The sequence below is a fragment of the Panicum hallii genome, chromosome 7, assembly GCF_002211085.1.
Source record: "Panicum hallii strain FIL2 chromosome 7, PHallii_v3.1, whole genome shotgun sequence".
Classification (NCBI taxonomy): Eukaryota; Viridiplantae; Streptophyta; class Magnoliopsida; order Poales; family Poaceae; genus Panicum; species Panicum hallii.
The window spans coordinates 40,167,925-40,186,054 of NC_038048.1; the positions used below are offsets into that span (position 1 = coordinate 40,167,925).

Consider the following 18,130-nt stretch of genomic DNA (forward strand, 5'->3'; position numbering starts at 1 on the left):
ATGTTTGGCCATGGTGCTGTCCTGTTTTCACGTGTAATGATGTATTAGAATGATTCGTAATTCACCATGCGCTTAGCTCTGATATGCATAGCATGGACAGAACTGAGTGCTGAAACCCCACCGATCTTAACGCAACCGGATGAAGCATTGAAAACCAGTTTGTACACGGTATGGCAGCAGCAGGTAGCAGGTTACGGGCACACTACTACTCAAATTACTCAGGAACACAAAAGAAGCAAGACGATGTACTATTTTTGATGGACCGTTTGGCTGTAGGCTTTCGTTCTTTTGAAAGTTGAGGCTGGAACTCTTTTTCCTTAATCTAAAAAAAAATTGATGGACCGTGCGCACACTTGAAGCACTTCAGGTAGATGATGCTATTCTACTGTAACCACCAACTTGTTGAATTGCAATGCCATGTGGTGGTGATCCAGACCCGTTAACACAGAAGAATCAGGTCGAGAATATCCTATCATGAAGACAGGAACTGGCTAACCACATGAGGACAAAGCAGATGAATTTGCAGGTTTTCCAGATGACCCTCAGCCCATCAGCGAAAGTTTTCATAAGGTTTCTCCAAAGACCAAAGATGTTCCTGTTGAAGCGTGTTCAGTGTTCATCTTCATGGTCAGGCCTGCATTCACGGAGCCCTGAAGTGCTTGTTGGGCCCCCAGGCTGAAGGAAGAGTCTCTCTCGCTTTGGTCCAGTACACAAAACTGTCTTCTTCGTTCATTGTCGCTGATCTTGGAGCTTCTCAAGGCCGTCGATCCCCGAAACGCCATCCCTCCCACACGTGTCCCTTTGCCCGTGACCACCTGTCACGTCCGGAGCTGCGGTCTCGCGCTGCAAAGAGCTCCCCAGCTAACGCTTCCGGCGCCGGAAAGAAGAGTGACCATCAAACCAGCAGAAGCCAGATTCAGAACCTACGGAGAAGGCAGCACCATTCACCATGCTGCCAGGTCGCCACCCCGCGCGCCGTGCCGACGCCGCCGGCGCGGGACCCCTCCTGCCGGCCGCCACCCGCGCGGCGGTGGCGGAGTTCGTCGCCACGGCCATCTTCGTGTTCTCCGCCGAAGGCTCCGTCTACGGCCTCTGTACGCCATCCTGAACACGCATTACAAGCAACTTTACATGCATGCACCTCGTGTTGGTTTCGACTTTCGAGTGCGAGGCTTGGTGATCTTGCGTCGCCGGATCTTGCAGGGAAGCTGTACAAGGACACGGGGACGCCGGGCGGCCTGGTCGCGGTGGCGATCGCTCACTCGCTGGCGCTGGCCGCCGCGGTGGCGGTGGCAAGCGACGCGTCGGGCGGGCACGTCAACCCGGCCGTCACGTTCGGCGTGCTCGTCGGCCGCCGCATCTCCTTCGGGCGCGCCGCTATCTACTGGGCGGCGCAGCTGCTCGGCGCCGTGGCCGCCGCGTTGCTTCTAACGCTCGTCTCCGGAGGCACGGTAATTCGTCTCGCCGTGTCAGATTATTTTACGATTTGATCAAACGTCCTGATAAAAACTAGTAGCTCTGAAAATCAACCTTAGTCAAAAGCTCAAAACTGTGGGATAGCACCAGGTTGTTGTGCCGTGCCAACATTGTAAGTTCAGAAGCATCATGTGTTCAGGTTTGCAGAACAGAACCTTTGTTTTTTTCCTTTCCCTGCTGGATTCCTTTAGTGTACCTATTTTTTTAAAAAAAACTTTAATGTACCTATAAAAAAAGTAACCTTTTAACAACGTAACAAATGTTAAAGCAGTGGCTAGCTTACGAAAACTGCCAGGCCAGACCAGAACTGCATGTCAGTATTCAGGTCACATTTTTTTTTGTTTTCGTTCGTGCTTCCAACAAACAAAGTCAGAAATGGTTGCGCGCGTGATGCATTTGCTTTCGGCGAACGCTCTGTGTGCAACCACGCGTACGCAACATGCCCGCCACGTCTCACTCCAGGGATGCATCGCTTGTCCTTGTCCTGCAGCGCCCCGTGGGCATCGGGCTCGGCCGGGGCGTCCACGAGCGGCACGCGCTGCTGCTCGAGGCCGTCATGACGTTCGGCCTCATGTACGCCGTGTACGCCACCGCGGTGGACCACCGGAGCCGCGGCGGCGGCGGCGTGGGACCGATCGCGCCGCTCGCCATCGGCTTCGTCCTGGGCGCGAACATCCTCGCCGGCGGTCCGTTCGACGGCGCCGCGATGAACCCGGCGCGGGCGTTCGGGCCGGCGCTCGTCGGCTGGAGCTGGCGCCACCACTGGGTCTACTGGGTCGGGCCGCTGATCGGCGCCGGGCTGGCTGGCGCGCTCTACGAGTCCGTCATGGTTGAGCAGCCGTCGGAGGCGCCGGCAGCGGCTGCAGGTCCTCGGGTGCTCGGAACCGCCGCTGAGGATTACTGAGCTGTTGCAACGTTTGTATATTTGTTGTACGTGACTTCCTTGTAAATCTAGGACCGAGCTTGGTATCTGCGTCAGAGCCCGAGCAGCAAAAGGTTTACATGGAATTGAGCCAAGCACAGCTTCAGGGATACTTTCCAGGCTGACCCTTTTCAGGGAGACATGGACATACAGCCCTGATTCCTGAAAGCGTTGCTAGACGTTGTTCAGGTGCATCATCGATATGGGCGTTTTTACTAGAGGGAAAGTCTTTTTTTTTTAAAAAAAGGAGATTCACTATGCTTTTCTTGAAGGCAATAAAATGCCACAGTACACGAGCTGGGCTTGCCCAGGTGCGAGGTGCGAGACGAAAGCAAAGAAAGAGCGTACAAAAGGCTAAGTCTGTTATTACAACCAAGAACTAGATCAAGTAGAACGGTATTGCAGCGAAGTTGCTCAACCGGGCCTCCATCCTCTCCAGCGGCTCCGACACCTCCTGATCACCCTACCCATTAATTGGAAGTTAATGACTACTTCCTTCGTTTCAACTGCATTTTAGCTTTTCTAGATTTATAGTGTTTGTTATGCATCTAAATATAACGTATGTTTAGGTGCATAGTGAGATCTATGAATTTAGAAAATTTAAAACGATCTGTATTTTAGAACGGATGGAGTGCTAATCTAGAGGGAACCATTTTTAGTAGCTTCTTGTTTCAGTTGTTTGTTGCCCATATTTAAGGGAGGTATTTATTATTACTATGCCAGGAAGAGAAGATACACTTACAGCAGTCAAAGAGGGAAGTTTCACATTATTTCTTATAGACATATTTAGATGCTTTTAAGTGATTGTTATTGACACTATCTTTGGGGCAAAAAGGCTACTCTCTCCATCCAAAAGGGCGCATTCATATCTTTCTATGTTAATAAAAATATCCTAAAATATTTTTTATCGATGGTTGGCCATATATCTACGAAGTATCTATTAATTGTGCCATAAATATAGATATGTATATAACTCCATAAAGTTATATGTTTCTTATATTGAATAGATGTGAGCTCAACTACACATAGCATGAACTAGTGGGTATTAGCGACTTCATAATGTAAAAGAGTAATAACGAAGCATTGTGATGGAATATGTGAACACGAAGGTCCTTATTTCTGTATGGGACTTCAGTGCTTTAGGCACTTGGCATACATGGTTTTTACACATAAGTACAATAGGGATGGATCTAATTTTCATTTAGGTTCCTTTTGGTTTCTTAAGTGTTTTTTATGCGAGGCCATTATAGCTTGATATAAAGTTGATCTTTGTTTAATACAAACTAAATTGAACATAATGTATTGACACACATCAAAGTGAAAGTAAACATTGTGATGTGTAGCCTCCAAATGCATAAACATATTCAATTAATACCAGTAAACACATAAAGTTTGAAGAGTTACATAAAGCTACAACTATCATAAGTAAAAAAACAAGAAAAAAGATATATATGAAGACAAGTATCTACTACAACCATTTCACTGCACGCGGAGATGCGCTATAAACAACACGCGATATGCTTGAGTGATCAATGGCTAAGAACTTCTTGATTGGCCATTTTCATGCTATTCATGTGGATGAGCATCTGTAGGAGAAGTAGTTGAAGTCATAGTGGTGGATGCTGTGCTTCTTGAGCCATGACCGTGCTGCATCGTACAGAGAAACAATATGCTTTTGGTCCCCGGAGTCTGGATTAGCCCACACTTTGGCGTCTAGCTTGAATGTTGCAAGGCCGAACGGGGCAAGCGCCACATGATTGGAGTCGTGCACACGGTCTAAAGACACATTGCCTGCAAGAATCACCATATTATATTTTGTCAAAAAATTATTACAGTTCATTGTGTTGCTAAAATAGAAAGAAGTAATAATATTCTTTAATATTTTCCCTTCCACATAAGCATTTCAAAACAAGTTTTTACTACTATATGAGATATTAGTGACAAAATGTACATTTAGAGATAAAGGGTATAATATGTGTTGTTTTGGAGAAATAAAAAGGGACTCAAATCACATACAAAAGGAACTTCATGGCTCGGTACATCAGCGAAGACAAAAAAAAATGCATGCGACTGACCTATAGACACACAAACATTCCACCACATTTTATCATTGTTGCATACCTTCAGATGTTGAGAGGTTATGGTACGTCAAAAAGCAAGTATTAAGATCTTTTTGGTTCTTCGCAGGGACATGACTTGTTGGATACCTAGAGAACAAGATAAGAAAGTAAAATAATCTCATCGAAAAAAATATTTAGTTTAGGCGAACAACGTATATGTACTGATATATTTGCACTTCAAGCTAAAAAGTAAGTGATTACGAAAAGTTACCAATAAACTGACATCCAACTTGATGGTGAGAGCTCTAAACTGTTCAAAGATGTTATGAAAGGCCTTTCAGTGTATAGCTCGTACACCTAAATACATGAGAAAGAAAGGAAATCAGGGAGATCATATAGAAAATAGGAATTTCAATGGAGCCTAGACAGATTTACACTTAGGTGTAAACCCGCTAATACTTTAGAGGACATTTTTGTGATTATGCAAAAAGTATAGGAACTCTTGACCTTTTCTCTTAAAAATAGATATATCTAGTGATGGTAGGATCGAGATCGAACGAACCATTCCTCGCATCATTCCCTATATATACTCCCCTCCTCTTCCGCCATCCCTACTCCTAACCCTACCCACTCCATCGCCGCCTCCGCCGCCCCACCCACATGTTGTGTGCCCAAATTTTCATCCTAGTGCAGGCAAGATCCATCAACAGGACCAACCTTGGCTACAGCTATTGCCATCCAAGAGATAGATGATGGTGTCACTCCTCGCCGCTCCCCATGATGACTACCGCCTTCTTCTCTTGCTCCGGTGAGTTCTATATCCTAGATCAACATCTCTCTTGACTTCAAGGGATCAGATCATAAAGCCCACCTAGATCCAACTCTTGTTCCTCCAACCCTTTAAGTTTTTTTGCTCCACCAAACTAAAGCAAGCAACATCGTTGCCGGTGGTGCTCAACCTTGACCAGTACCTAAGTTCTAGTTTCCCCATATCTTGACGCTTGCTTAGATCCAAGCTAGTGACACCGTTGGCACTTATGCCCATCTTGATCCAAAAATTTCCGATTCCCCATACCCTTTGTTGTCTTTACGCCCACCAGATCCAAGCTACCAACATCGTCGCTAGAGATGCATCACCTTGATTCAATCCCGTTTACGCCACCGCTCTACTTTTTTTCAACATCCTCATGGGAGATCTAACCCAAATTCGATCCATCTGGTGAGATATTAATACATATTCTTTTTTTCTAAAAAATAAATCTTGTGGTAGATAGATAGAAACCTTTTAAGTTTATGAAACTGTACATTGATTTGTCAAATTATACAATGCTAATTTATTTATTTCAATCCGACAGATGCAGGGGGGGGAGGGGGGTATGTGTATACGTGCAAAAGTTTGAACCATCTGGCTGACAGAGAGGCAGCTAGATCTGAAGTTGTTAGCAGTACATGCTCTGCAAGGGGGGTTATCCTTCAAGTATTTAGAACCTGACTCACTTCTGAATGGACACCGGACAAGGCTTAGGTGAGGTGCAAATAATTAAGTGCAAAAAATTGAAAAAAAGGTGAATAATAGAGAGAGAGAGAGAGAGAGAGAGAGAGAGAGATTTGAGCTATTGGGACTACATACCTTGTCCACGAAAGGTATCCTTTCGTACGGGGAGTCAGGTTCAAAATACTTGAAGAGTAACTCCCCCTTGCTCTCAAGTACTCCGACCTTGCGCATGTTTGATGGTGTCTGATATCCATGAGTAGTCCACTCTGTTGCACCATGCTGGTTGTACCCATTGAACCTTCCATCATATACCATGCTGCAGTCATTACGCCAATCGAGACTTTCAGAAGTAATCATGTAAGCAACACCTTTCCTTTCTTTTAATTTTCAGTTATATACAAAATAAACATTGCTGTATACATGTACCAGTTGCATACCTGTTTGACGCAGGAACATTTGTCTCGTTGGCGTACAGTTCCATGGCTGAAAGATACGGCACGAAGTATTGCTCTACTGTCCCACCCGGAGCAATGCACACTGAAGTACCAACACCACAGGCGCTCCACTTGTAGAACGAATTCCAAAGATCTCCAAGGTAGTAGAAACATTTGACTCCATCTCCAATGTTTCCATTATGTTCGTTTGGCTGCACTCACAAATAAGAGTTAAATTTGTTTCGCTACCATGTCTTAAGATATAAAAAACGCATCCAAGTAATATTTATAAATAAATATACCTCCGACGTAGCTGGTTCTGAATACGTTGTGTCTCTCTAAAAGAAATAATCATGGCATTATCATAGCTCAAGTGAATCGGTGTCCATGTGAACACAATTAAGCTAATTAGCTGGCCATGCTAACGTTACTTTGTCCATGACTGTTTCAGATTTTTGTTTTTTTTGGGGGGGGGGGGGGGTGAATCCATTTTAGAAGATCTCTTTCGGAAGGTTCCTATTAATTATGTCAGCAAGAATGGGAATGCAAATGCATCTTTTCGTGGGTTACAGGGAAGGCTGTGGGGGTTGAAACATCTATTGAGCTGTATAGTCAAATCAAGAAGAGAGACAAAGTGATGATGACTTGCTTGCACCTGAGTTCGTATGCATATCTTGTGAATCAATTAGCACGAATCTTGTAGCAAGGGATGCACCATAACGTGAAGATGTAACAGTAAGAACGAAAGGGACAGTGATGTGCATGTCACGTGAGGTCCCTCTGTTTGGATCTACCGATAGTACAGTCTAACCAAATGTTACTGTTGGTATGAAAAAAGGGGGTAAGTTCTAGATGAAAAATATTCAATACACTAGATGCAAAAAGGAATTGTCGCGGATTGACTTCTAAGATAAAACCCTCGAACCTCCCGATTCAAATGATAACGCAAGGAACGGTCGGATGACATCCCCGTAGAGATGTAACGGATACTACCCGGGACTATGTTTCGCACCTAAAACATTTTGAATCTAAACTTTACAAACAGATCAGAGGCTACACTGACAAACCCACTAGTTAATATACTTAAAAGCAAGATGGAGCGTGAATAGAGCACGATCTTGATAAGCTCACATATCTAGTTTTATCCACATAGCCCTTGTAAATCAGATGCAAGCTCAAACAAAAGAGGTAATATATCCAGATCAAAGATAGTAGAGAGAAAAGGAGTAAGAAATTTTACTAAAGCAAGAGTTCAGGACACGAGGAGGAGGGAATTCGGCAACCAAAAATAAAAGTTAGTCCAAGATATGCTTACCTGTGGAAGATAGTAGGGTGCTTTAGGAACCCTATATGCCTTAACAATTGGAGTCACACTGTCAAGAAAACATCTCAGATTGGAATGTGTCCCCACCGTACCATCAAAAACAGCACTAGTAGCTTCCTCTTGAATGCTAGCACTAGAACTAGAACCCGCCATCTCTCAACTCGCCCCCAAAATCCTCTGCGCTACAGTACACCTTGGTCCTACTTGTATGCAGTAGTCTTAGGCCTGGAGAGAACACAAAGGCAAACCAGCCAAAGCCTATGTTGGGAGCGCTTAGCTACCTGGAATGGAGGTGTGTGCTCAGGTTTTTGCAGGGGAGGAGGAGCCTAGGCCTAGGCGTATTTGCATATCTGCCATCAATGCTTTCTAAACAATTATCCTATCTCCAGCCTCCACACCCCTCCAAGGATATGCTAGATCTTAATTACCTGCCAACTTGATAGCCTTTCCCTATTGATATTCCTTGGCTTGGCCATGGATATTGCTGAAGTGGTTTTTTTAAACCTTTCTTCCAAATTTAGTTTTGGCTTTTCGTCATTTTATGCCTTGAGGAGGTGTGATGACCAATGTGACCTTTCACACATGGGGACCTCCATTTTGGAATAATAGATATATCCACTTTGGAAAAGAGAGAAAAAAAAGTTGCCATGGGTAAGGACTATGACGTTGGATGCTCGGTTTTGTTTGCGCATGGCTTCTGTGTTTTTTTGTGTTCACTTGATACATCCTATGTGGACTATGGTGTATATTTCTTGGCTTTTATAGGACCGAAAGTAAAATACGTGTGCTTGTACTCGTTCAAGGCAAGATGAAGCCGTCTAATCTCCACTCATGGCTTTTTCTTTTCTGGCTTTAAAAGGGCAATGTGTTGCTTTTCTTTTTGAAACTTTTTACCTTTCTAAGGTTTGTAGGTGGATTATTCCTCACTAACTTTGATTCAGACCAATATAAATTGTACTCTGAACTGTAGTACAAACGAAAACCTGTACTCCTCTCTATGGCTCGAGTGGCTCACGTGAATTGTTATGCCATGGGGGCCATGGAGTATGTTTGGGGCAAGTAGTCAACTTTACACATCACCTTGCAGCCCTAAAGGCTAACTAACGCCCCCGAGGATTGAGAAACGCGTTGCAGGCCATGAAGCCCCCGAGGGTTGCAAAATGCGTCATACTCATGCTCGATGTGTGAGCAAAGTGTGCCGGAAAACCGGCAGAAGCAAAAGCATTTCCATTTTCTTTTTTCCTCTGAGAGTGGAAACTGTGGTCTCTGGACGTTCCTCCCCGTATCCGCAGGCGGCTGACGCGCAAGAAACCGGAAAACGGCAGCCGGTCAGTCAGAATGGGCCACCGGTGCTTTCTTCCTCTCAACGAACAGCCCACCAACCGACCTTTTCTGGCCCAACAAATACGGTCCAGCAGCAGAGCACCCCGGGCCCGCACAGATTGGCCGAGCCAGGAGCCCAAATACTGCGGGGGGTTGCTGGACGGGCCGCTTCAGGCAACGACTGGCCCGCTAACCCCGCCTCGCGCGTCTGCGCCCGCTCCATCCATTGCTCCAATCGCAAGAAAATATCCTCCGTCGACCGTCGCCTCCGGCTCCGAGGCGAGGAAGGCTCCCGAACGGTCGAACACTGCCGGAGGCGTTTGCTTGCTACCCATGGCGACTTCTACTGTTGCTGGTGCTGCTCTGCTCTGCCCCAGCCCGCGATTTCCCGCCGCGGTAAACCCCCACGCTTAGAACAGGAACCCTCGCGTACTTTTGCACGAGTTTAATTGGGTATAGCTTTGCTCTGTCGCTTGTAGTTGTCGAGGAGGGGGTCTCCCAGTGCGGTTGCTGGGCGGACGAGGAGGAGGAGAAGGGGAGCGGCGGGGGTCGTGCGAGCGTGCTTCAATCCTCTTGGGGACGAGCGTATCCTCCGAGAAGCCATTAAGGTAAATTTTCTCTAACTCATTTTCAGATTCGCGCCGCCCCCCGCCCCCCCCCCCCCCCGGGGGGAGATCCAGGATTGGGGATGGTTCCAGCCTTTGGTTGCTTGTATTGATGATGACATGAGGCTTTAGATAGCTTCTCTGTGTGCGGGAATGTTAAATTGACCATTCAATCCGACTCTGACAGACTGACACCTAGATAGTTGGTACATGTAATCTCAGTTTCAGGCTTTCAGCATTGCTTGTTGTCTTTTGTACGCTTGTAAAGTTATTCTGGAAAATGGGGAATTTTATGCAACCGTCGAAATCCAGATTTGTTTCGATGTTCATGATGATGGAGAAACTTTATATTGATCTGTGGAGTTAAATCTTTCTTAATCAAACATTTATGTGGCCTCTTAACCATTGCGGTGCCCATGCTATGACAACTCTCATCGATGCAGGCAAAATTAACAAAATTGATCCTCAACTTGATATTTAGACTATTGTTTCCTTTTCTTTTTTTGTCATTTATGTTCCAATCTCGCCGATTTTGGGAATCAGGATGCTTTGTCGAAATGGAAAATTGCAGATATTTCAGGAAAGAGTAGCTATAGCGTTAGCAGCATTCATCAAACAATACTAATACACTCTCTAATCTGGAGTTTACTTTTCTTGCTTGTTGAAGCAAGAACAGATGATGATATTTAACTACCATGTCTGTAGGAGCCAGTTGCATTCATGGGTGGTGTGTTTGCTGGCCTCTTGAGGCTTGACCTGAATGAGGATCCTCTCAAGGAATGGATGACTCGGACAGTGGAGGCTTCTGGAATAGCTGAGGAAAATAGCTCTGAAGAATCAAGTGAGGCAGATCAAAATGATGCACCTCAGCAAATTGAGATTGAGTGAGGTGCACTGGCTACCTTTTGTCTGCCTAACATCTTTTCCTTGTAACTTATCCTGAATATCTGTAATACCTGAGTCATGACATGCTTGCTCAAAATTTTATGTGCTTATATTGTTTTTGAGTCAAAGTGTCAAACATTGGATTAACATTGATAGTACAAAAATTTGGGCCTTGGTTTTGTTCTAACACTCCTGTTTCATAATATTAGGCGCCAGTCCTTGAGACATGTTCCTTCAAAACTGAACTTTCGCCATTAGTATAAGTATATAACTACAGAGTGTATTACCTGTACATGAAAATTATAAAACTGAACCAAATGCAAATATGGTGTGTGTTTTTCCAACTAAATCTACAGATGATTGCATCAATTCATTTCTCAAATGTTGCAAACTTTGACTCTCATTATGTGTTGGGGTCCATATTGTTAGATGGAGGCAGTTGTTGCCCAACAGTAAAATGAAATTCACTTATACATGTATTAGGAAGTAGTTGGGTAATCAAACATGAAATGAAATTCACTTATTCATGAAATTCCCTTTCTACAATGGCTGGTACTGGTAAGCACCTGCCATCAAGTTTTGCCTGCGCTTCAACTTTATTGAAAAATAGGATATTTTTTGTCCTTCTTGTTTAGTTCCTGATATCAGAACAGTATATTGTTGGCCTTGTGTATTCATTGGCTTCAAGAGTTTTATGTGGGCATCAGTTGAATAAGTGACTTAGACCAAGTGGCCAACCATCAATTGACATGGAGAAAGGATCTTCCATGGGTTTTTTGGTGAATAGGATTTTAGTGTACAGAACATCTGGATTTGGAGTTTGGGTATGAATGTCTTCTGACAGTGCAGTCTGTTGATTCATGAAGTTGGAATGTCTTGAACAGACTTTAAACGTGTATTCAAACGGACCAGTCTGCTATACTAACTACCCTCAATAAATGAAATCAGCTTTTCTTGTGGCATATAAATTACTTCTGTGTAGCACTGCTGCTTGTACATGGTTTTAGTTTGCATACTACACGGAAATAAGATATAAATAATTTGCATTGCAAATATCAAACTTAAATATAATATAAAGATCTCGGCATCTCCATTACACGATATAGATAGATTTTGTGAACAGGTGTTCTTAGACAGATTGTTGTGAGGAGAGAAAGGCATGCATTTTTACTGACAAAAAGAACCAGATTTCTTTATAATAAAATAAAGGGTCCAAAAAGATAATACTTTCATCTCACTGATATATTGCATATTTGTGAGGCATACTTGGTGATAATTTTTCTTTTGAATGCTATTGACTGTTTAGTTTGTTATGTCCTACTCTCTTGGTCTTGTCTAGAATGGTTCTACATATTTAAGCTACATCTGTGCTTCAACAGTGACAATGTTCTTATCGTGTTCGATGGCTCCCTGACATATAATGTTAATGCTGAAAACCTAAGAGTCAGTATCTGATTCGAAATATCAACATTCTTGATTGAAGGTAGTGTCATTCTCATTGTCCAATTTAAGGAAAGGTCACTATTTAGAATATTTTTTTTCTCTAACCACAACTTTAGAACGTTTTAGGTTATAAGGGATGATAAGATTATTGAGAGAATTGATGATAAGATTCTTGAGCAAATTGAATGTATCTGTATGAGCTTGGTGGATCTTGTCTTGCCTCCTGCTTGTTTGTGGGACACTCTTTTCATCTGGATTTCTCACACTGATAAGTATCCACATATTATTATTTTCCTCACATTCTTTTGTGTACATCTGGACAGGAAGTTAGGTCATCATATTTCCCAGCTGTTTGGCTTCTCTCATCACTTATCCATTTAGAAATACATTAATGGTTTTGGCGAATTTATCGGAATATCTGGTACTATATGTTACTACTTGCAGTTACTCGTATGGTTCCCAAAACGCACCTCTGGCCAGACTTCGGTTATGGTATAAAATTAAACGTGCTTTTCAAGACAAATTTGCATACATCATCCTCATGTGTCCAGTCTACTAAATGCTTGATAATACATTGATAGTCATGTTTATAAAATTCGACATGTTACATCATCACTCTGTTGTGTTCGGAGAGGGTAGGTGTAAACACCATATGCATTGACCAAGACTAATCAGGTATGCCATAGTGGAGTCTGTTGTGTGTTTGTTGGGAGATTGGTCGTTTGTGGTTCCAAATTAAAATGGGTGGACTATGTTCCGTTCTGTAGTTCCGTGTACTGTATTGCGGAAGATTATTGTGCCATGCCTAGTAAGTAGTGAGAGGTGATATATGAAGGTTGGGCAGATTCCTTTTTTTTTTCCATTTGAAGGTCTCTGTATAAGTCAACATTTGAGTTTGAACTTTGACGAACTCTGAACTGGGTATTTTTGTTCTACCTGCACATTTATTAATCATTGCAGTTTGGTCTCTTCTTTCCTTCCTCTCAACCGTGCAGGGCAAATCAGACTGTTGGGCGGTGCTTTCCAACTAATCCAATGATGGTCGCGGATCAAGCAGGAATGAGAATATCCTTCGCCTGTAAGTCTCCAGCTCCAACTTGCGAGGCGAGCTGTTATTATGGCATTACGGTTGGCACTCTAGAACCGGAAGCTGTAACTGTTGATTTGATCTAAAGCCACTGACGTGAACCTGAGTGACATACCAATGCAACAACTAACTACTTGATGATGACTGGAACATATTTCCGCTAGACTTTCTATGCTTGTCACAATCTCACTTGATGATGACTGGAACATATTTCCACTAGACCTTTTATGCTTCTCACTGGAAAGGGATCGCCCTTGTAACGCTGACAAAGAAACGGCATGAACTCAGGTTCAGAACATTTCCTGTAACTTGGGAAAACTTCCATATATGATTTATCGGTTAATAATTTGGAATATGATGCTAATAGGTACCGAAGCGATGAGATTATTAAGAGCAAACGAACATTAGGATAGTGTGCGCAGCACAGATTTTCATTTGCTACTTGACAGGCATTTACAGAGCATCCTTGAAGGCAGGGCAGCTTAAACTCATCGCATTATTTGTGAAGACGAGTACCAGGATCATGTACAGTAACAATCTTTCGCAGCACCAGTGTACCGGGATTTCAACTATAATTCTGCCCTGTCGCCGTAAGGCTGTCTCCAGCGATATCCTCCAAATCCCATCCTCTACATCCTTCATTTACATAATTCTCTACAAGATTCTCTCCTCTATATCTCATTTCTCTCCAACAACGTTCTCTAAATCTCATTCTCTATACATTAAACCCTATATTAGAAACGTATTTTGTTCCAAATTTTTGTACGTACGTATTTATCATACCTCAAACGCTATGGACATATTTTATTTTTATTTAATTCAGTGTTTGAAACGTAAAGAAAAAATAGAGAAGAGGAGAGAGAATCTCTATATATAGAGAAAACCTGTAGCGTTCTCTATTTTAGAGGACCATTTAGAGAACGCTGCTGGAGCAATAGAGAACGGAATCTTTCTCTAAATATAGAGTACAGGCGTCCGCTGGACATAGCCTAAGAACGCCATGATTGAAAGCGCTGCGACACACATGACACATCACTGTTTTGTGCTGATTTACGTTATTCAGCTGGTCATAGAACAGACACCTGGCTGATAATCATGAACGAAATAAGTTGCCTCCTTTTGCTAGTATATATATAAAAATATGGCAATAGGTGCCCTGTCACCTGACATGTCCCTTTCTTTCTTGATTTCTTTTTACAAGTCCATTTCGGTACACCTGTATTCCTGGTGTGGTGTGTGTGTGGAGAAGAATTGTGCAATCATGCATGACAAAAGGGCCTACAACCAGCTCAAATGACCTCATCAACCTTGCCAGGAATTTTACTTCTAAGGGCTTATCTGCTTCGATCCAACCCAGAGCCGAGACTTGGAAAGCGTGCTCTACGTCGCCGTTGCACCCATGGCGGCTCACGCAGTCACGCTTCACGACACGCCTGTTCGTCACCACGCATTCGACGTTCTCTGCAGTTAGGTAGCTCATGCAGATGTTTCCATGCCATCCTGACGACTTTCTCCTATATAAGAGGAGCGTTTAACAGTAAATCGATTAACGCGAGTTGATCTGCACGGCACGTACTGAACCAGCAACGTCACGGTCAAGGCGACCGACGACAGCACGACAGCAAGCATGAAGAGCTCCGGCGTCGTGCTAGTGCTCCTGCTGGCCATCGCCACGGCGAGCTGCAAGGGCTCGCTCGCCGCCGCAGCCGCCGCGGACGCTCACGAGAGCAGCGCCAGCATTCCCGCGATCCTGGGCCGCGAGCTGCGCGGGTTCATCGCCAGGGCCGGCAACATCTTCCGGTCGGCGGGGGCCGCCGGCTGGCGCGCCGCGGCCGCGAACGCCACGGCCTCCGCCGCCGCCGAGGCGAAGAACCTGCGCGGCGTGGCGGCCCGGCGGAGGCGGCCCGCCACCAGGAAGTCCGCCGCCGGCTGCGTCAGCGCTGCGGCGTGCCGGAAGAGGCGCGTGATCTGCGCCAAGCGGTGCTACCGCGCCTCGCGCGCCGCCGGCCTCACCCACGTCCCCTCCCGGTGCGTCGTCAAGTGCAGGAAGTGCGTGCCCACCTGCTAGCTAGCTACGTCGCCGCCGGCCGCCGATCCGATCCGCAAAACCTCCTCTTGTCTACTATTCCCCGTCGTACGCCGTGGATTAGCTATAGCTGGCTTCTTGCTGCTGCTTTTCGATCGTCGTAGGCTCACAGTACGTGGAATAAAGATGCAAAACCTCTTCCATGCTGCAGTAGTAGGTGTGTAGTACTAGCAGTGAATAGTGTGATTTTCTACACTGTACCCCGTCAGCAAATGTTTTGGAATTTGGATTCGTCTTATTAAAGAAATTTAAATTCGGTTTTCTCAGCCTTCGAAGATGCTTATAGAGTAGGATTTGCGTAAGTATATTTATAGAGGTGAGTGTGCATGCGTTGTGAGTGTTTGAGTTATACCGTGTAATCGAAAAAAAAAAATTTGGATTCCATTTTCTCCACTTGAATGTTATTACGCCTACTCCCATGGCCACGTAGTACTCCAGTGCTGTAGTACACTGGCAACTTGTGTAGCTGCTAGCTGCCGTGTCGACACTAGTAGACACGCATCCATGGTTTGCAGTTGTAGCTGTGGGGTATGGGCGCGTTACGTATGGCCCCCCTCTCTGACCTGAGCTTCCTGACGGGAAAGCCGAACGAACTGCTAACCGTCTGCACTTTCAATCAAGGAGACACGTGCCGAGGACGCTGTCAGATGGGCACGATCATTGCTCGGCAGTGGCAAACACCACCCCCCATCTCACCTAACGCTGCCTTTGGGTCAGAAACGAAAGAGACCTCGCTATTACTGTGTGTGGTTTGCGGTTGAGAGTCCGATCCGGAGCTGCTTCCACAATTATTCCCCCATCTTCGCTGTTGCCACGAAGAACCTGTGCGCGAGCCGTACAGGGGAGAAACCCCTGTCTGCTTCAGCTCGCGACGGCGCCTCCCACCACGCCCCACAAACTCCCCGGCACGGGTCACGCATGGCCTGCCGCGCGCTCGCCCGGCGCTGGCCAGGAGGGAAGCTTTCGCGTCCGCGTCCTGCCATCGCGCGCGCATTGATTCAGCAGTGATCCATGCGGCAGCGCGTGCTGTCACGTCGATCGGCTACCGCTGTTCGTGCGGATTTTTCTACTTGCGGCGCACGTCGGCGGCCGTAGGAGGATGCTAGCTACGACTGCGAGATCACTGTCTGAACTCTGAAGGGGAAAAAGAGAGTTCTGGGCAGCACTGTAGATGGATTTAGAAGAGTCCTGTATTGTTAGCATGCTAGTACAACGCATTGTCCCCTATTCAAAACAAAACTTCATAGTGGGCGCTAGTATACGTTTTCAGTCTCAGACCATGATGGCATCATAATGGTGGAGATGGGTCAGGGCCCAGGGATCCAAGCGGAGAACAGCTGCCGCCGCGCAAGCCGCCAGGGAAATCCCCGTGCGCTGCCCCTGGCCCCCCGGAATCGGAACCGGACGGCGCGACGCCCACCGCGCGAACGCGACCACCCAAGCGGTCGTCTCGCTCGGCTGCCGATCGCCATCGCGCGGTTGCGCATCGCCATTCCGTCGTAAACCCGGCGGGAGGGAGGGGGGGGGGGGGGGAAGAGGATAGACAGATGCGCGCAGCCGCCGCGGATCGACGACCGACGTGACGCGCGCGCGGGCGGTTGGGTTGGAGGAGGCTCATGGAGCGCAGCCGGATCGGTCGGAAGGCTTGGGGCCGGCGGGCGCGGGGCTCATTACTTGCCCGGCGCCGCGCGAGGCCGACGTGCAACCACACGGCACGCGCGCACCCTCCTGGCTCGACGGGCAACGCCACCCGCGTGAGCGCGACCACGCGGTGCAGCGGCGTGGTGGTTTCCTCCGGCTCCGGGTCGGTCACCCCATCCCCATTGGTCGCTGCCCGCGGCACGGGGGTTTCGTTCTCTCGCCCGCGCGCGCCTCGGCCAACGGCGTCGCCATTAATGGTCTCCCCGGCCCGGTGGCCAGTAGCAGCAGCCCTGGTGCTCTGTATGCGTGCAGGTAGCAGGAGGATCAGGAGGACTAGCCAGCGCGGCGTGGTCAAACCCCTGGCGGTCTCGTCTACCACTCGTCTTGTTGGGAGGATGGCAGTTGGGGCGATCTCAGCTCTTAGCTCTGGACTCAGCTCTGAACTCGATGCCCGTTGGTCAGCCATATTGGCTGACCAAAGCAACAGTCAACTGCATGCGTCCGTCCGATCCGGCCGTGCGAGAGTTTTGAACGGAGTTTTGGAGGCATCATGCGATCAAGCGAGAGAGTAGCCAGGCAGCGGTCACGCATGGCTTGCCGGCGTGGCGACGCGAAACTTGTTGCGCCAACCGCCCACAGTGAGGTGGGTACGTAGGTAGCTGCTAGGACGGGAACTGACCGGTCGAACAGCCGGCGGCCGCGGTCGGTTAACCTAGCAAGATGCCAATGTAAGGAAGCGTGGGGTCATGGAAGTTGGAGGCGCTTTGCTCTCGTCAACTTTGTCACCAGCTGCTGGTGCCAGATCATGTGATCATGAGAATTTGGTGCTCCGTCGCGCCATTTTTGCGCCCGTCCGTCCTCTTGGCGATCAGATTTGTCATGCCAAATTGCATTGACACACAACCCATACGCCCCTTTCATGAGCTACTCATGTCAGGCCAGTCAGGCCAAGTATCTACACAACCGGAATTCAATACTGCTCCGTATAAAACTACTATAAAATAGCCGCTCCCAAGTCCCCAAGTGCACGCCATCGCTGGCTGCCGTGCGCATCCATTCCGGCCGGTGAATCAGAAAAGAAGAGGAGACGGGCCGGCGGGGCGCGACGGATTGAATGCTCGCGCAAGAACCGAGAATTATGGGGGATAGGGAAGGAGACGGGCCGGGGGCGAGTCGGAAGGAAGGAAGGGCATGGCGGTGAAGGAAAAAAGTACAACGCCAACGTCTACCAGTACCGCTATAAATGCGCGCGCCTGCCTGCAGCTGGCTGGATCTCTCATCCCATCCGTCTCCGGCAGGGCCTCCCCCTCTCCTCTCGCCTTCGTCATGTGGCCATGTGTGCGTGGACG

At 46.8% G+C, this 18,130-nt stretch overlaps 4 protein-coding genes across 4 annotated transcripts; 3 read left to right on the plus strand and 1 right to left on the minus strand.

Moving 5' to 3' along the window:
- The first annotated feature begins 903 nt into the window (after positions 1–903).
- Positions 904–2,616, plus strand: LOC112900465 (probable aquaporin TIP3-2). The gene is made up of 3 exons (XM_025969328.1): positions 904–1,094; positions 1,204–1,451; positions 1,967–2,616. The coding sequence occupies exons 1-3, from the start codon at positions 950–952 to the stop codon at positions 2,378–2,380; spliced, it is 807 nt and encodes a 268-aa protein (XP_025825113.1). The 5' UTR covers positions 904–949; the 3' UTR covers positions 2,381–2,616.
- A 1,352-nt stretch (positions 2,617–3,968) lies between these two features.
- On the minus strand, positions 3,969–7,864 carry LOC112900787. Its single transcript, XM_025969587.1, has 6 exons — positions 7,703–7,864; positions 6,391–6,599; positions 6,089–6,269; positions 4,730–4,815; positions 4,520–4,605; positions 3,969–4,189 (listed from the first exon to the last, which is right to left on the minus strand). Exons 1-6 carry the CDS (start codon positions 7,862–7,864, stop codon positions 3,969–3,971), a joined length of 945 nt encoding a protein of 314 aa, XP_025825372.1.
- A 1,388-nt stretch (positions 7,865–9,252) lies between these two features.
- On the plus strand, positions 9,253–13,273 carry LOC112901144 (UPF0426 protein At1g28150, chloroplastic). Its single transcript, XM_025969991.1, has 4 exons — positions 9,253–9,430; positions 9,514–9,642; positions 10,345–10,528; positions 12,963–13,273. Exons 1-3 carry the CDS (start codon positions 9,368–9,370, stop codon positions 10,525–10,527), a joined length of 375 nt encoding a protein of 124 aa, XP_025825776.1. The 5' UTR covers positions 9,253–9,367; the 3' UTR covers position 10,528; positions 12,963–13,273.
- A 1,206-nt stretch (positions 13,274–14,479) lies between these two features.
- On the plus strand, positions 14,480–15,406 carry LOC112901142. Its single transcript, XM_025969990.1, has one exon. It carries the CDS (start codon positions 14,682–14,684, stop codon positions 15,120–15,122), a length of 441 nt encoding a protein of 146 aa, XP_025825775.1. The 5' UTR covers positions 14,480–14,681; the 3' UTR covers positions 15,123–15,406.
- The last annotated feature ends 2,724 nt before the right edge of the window (positions 15,407–18,130 follow it).

Coding starts and splice junctions, on each gene's coding strand:
- LOC112900787 (XM_025969587.1), bottom strand. CDS start 7,864: ATGGCGGGTTCTAGTTCTAGTGCTAGCATTCAAGAGGAAGCTACTAGT. Junction 6,270..6,390: donor AATGTTCCTGCGTCAAACAG/GTATGCAACTGG, acceptor TAATGACTGCAG/CATGGTATATGATGGAAGGT. Junction 4,606..4,729: donor AGTTGGATGTCAGTTTATTG/GTAACTTTTCGT, acceptor CTTGTTCTCTAG/GTATCCAACAAGTCATGTCC.
- LOC112901142 (XM_025969990.1), top strand. CDS start 14,682: ATGAAGAGCTCCGGCGTCGTGCTAGTGCTCCTGCTGGCCATCGCCACG.
- LOC112901144 (XM_025969991.1), top strand. CDS start 9,368: ATGGCGACTTCTACTGTTGCTGGTGCTGCTCTGCTCTGCCCCAGCCCG. Junction 9,431..9,513: donor GCCCGCGATTTCCCGCCGCG/GTAAACCCCCAC, acceptor TGTCGCTTGTAG/TTGTCGAGGAGGGGGTCTCC. Junction 9,643..10,344: donor TCCTCCGAGAAGCCATTAAG/GTAAATTTTCTC, acceptor CCATGTCTGTAG/GAGCCAGTTGCATTCATGGG.
- LOC112900465 (XM_025969328.1), top strand. CDS start 950: ATGCTGCCAGGTCGCCACCCCGCGCGCCGTGCCGACGCCGCCGGCGCG. Junction 1,095..1,203: donor AGGCTCCGTCTACGGCCTCT/GTACGCCATCCT, acceptor CGGATCTTGCAG/GGAAGCTGTACAAGGACACG. Junction 1,452..1,966: donor CGCTCGTCTCCGGAGGCACG/GTAATTCGTCTC, acceptor CTTGTCCTGCAG/CGCCCCGTGGGCATCGGGCT.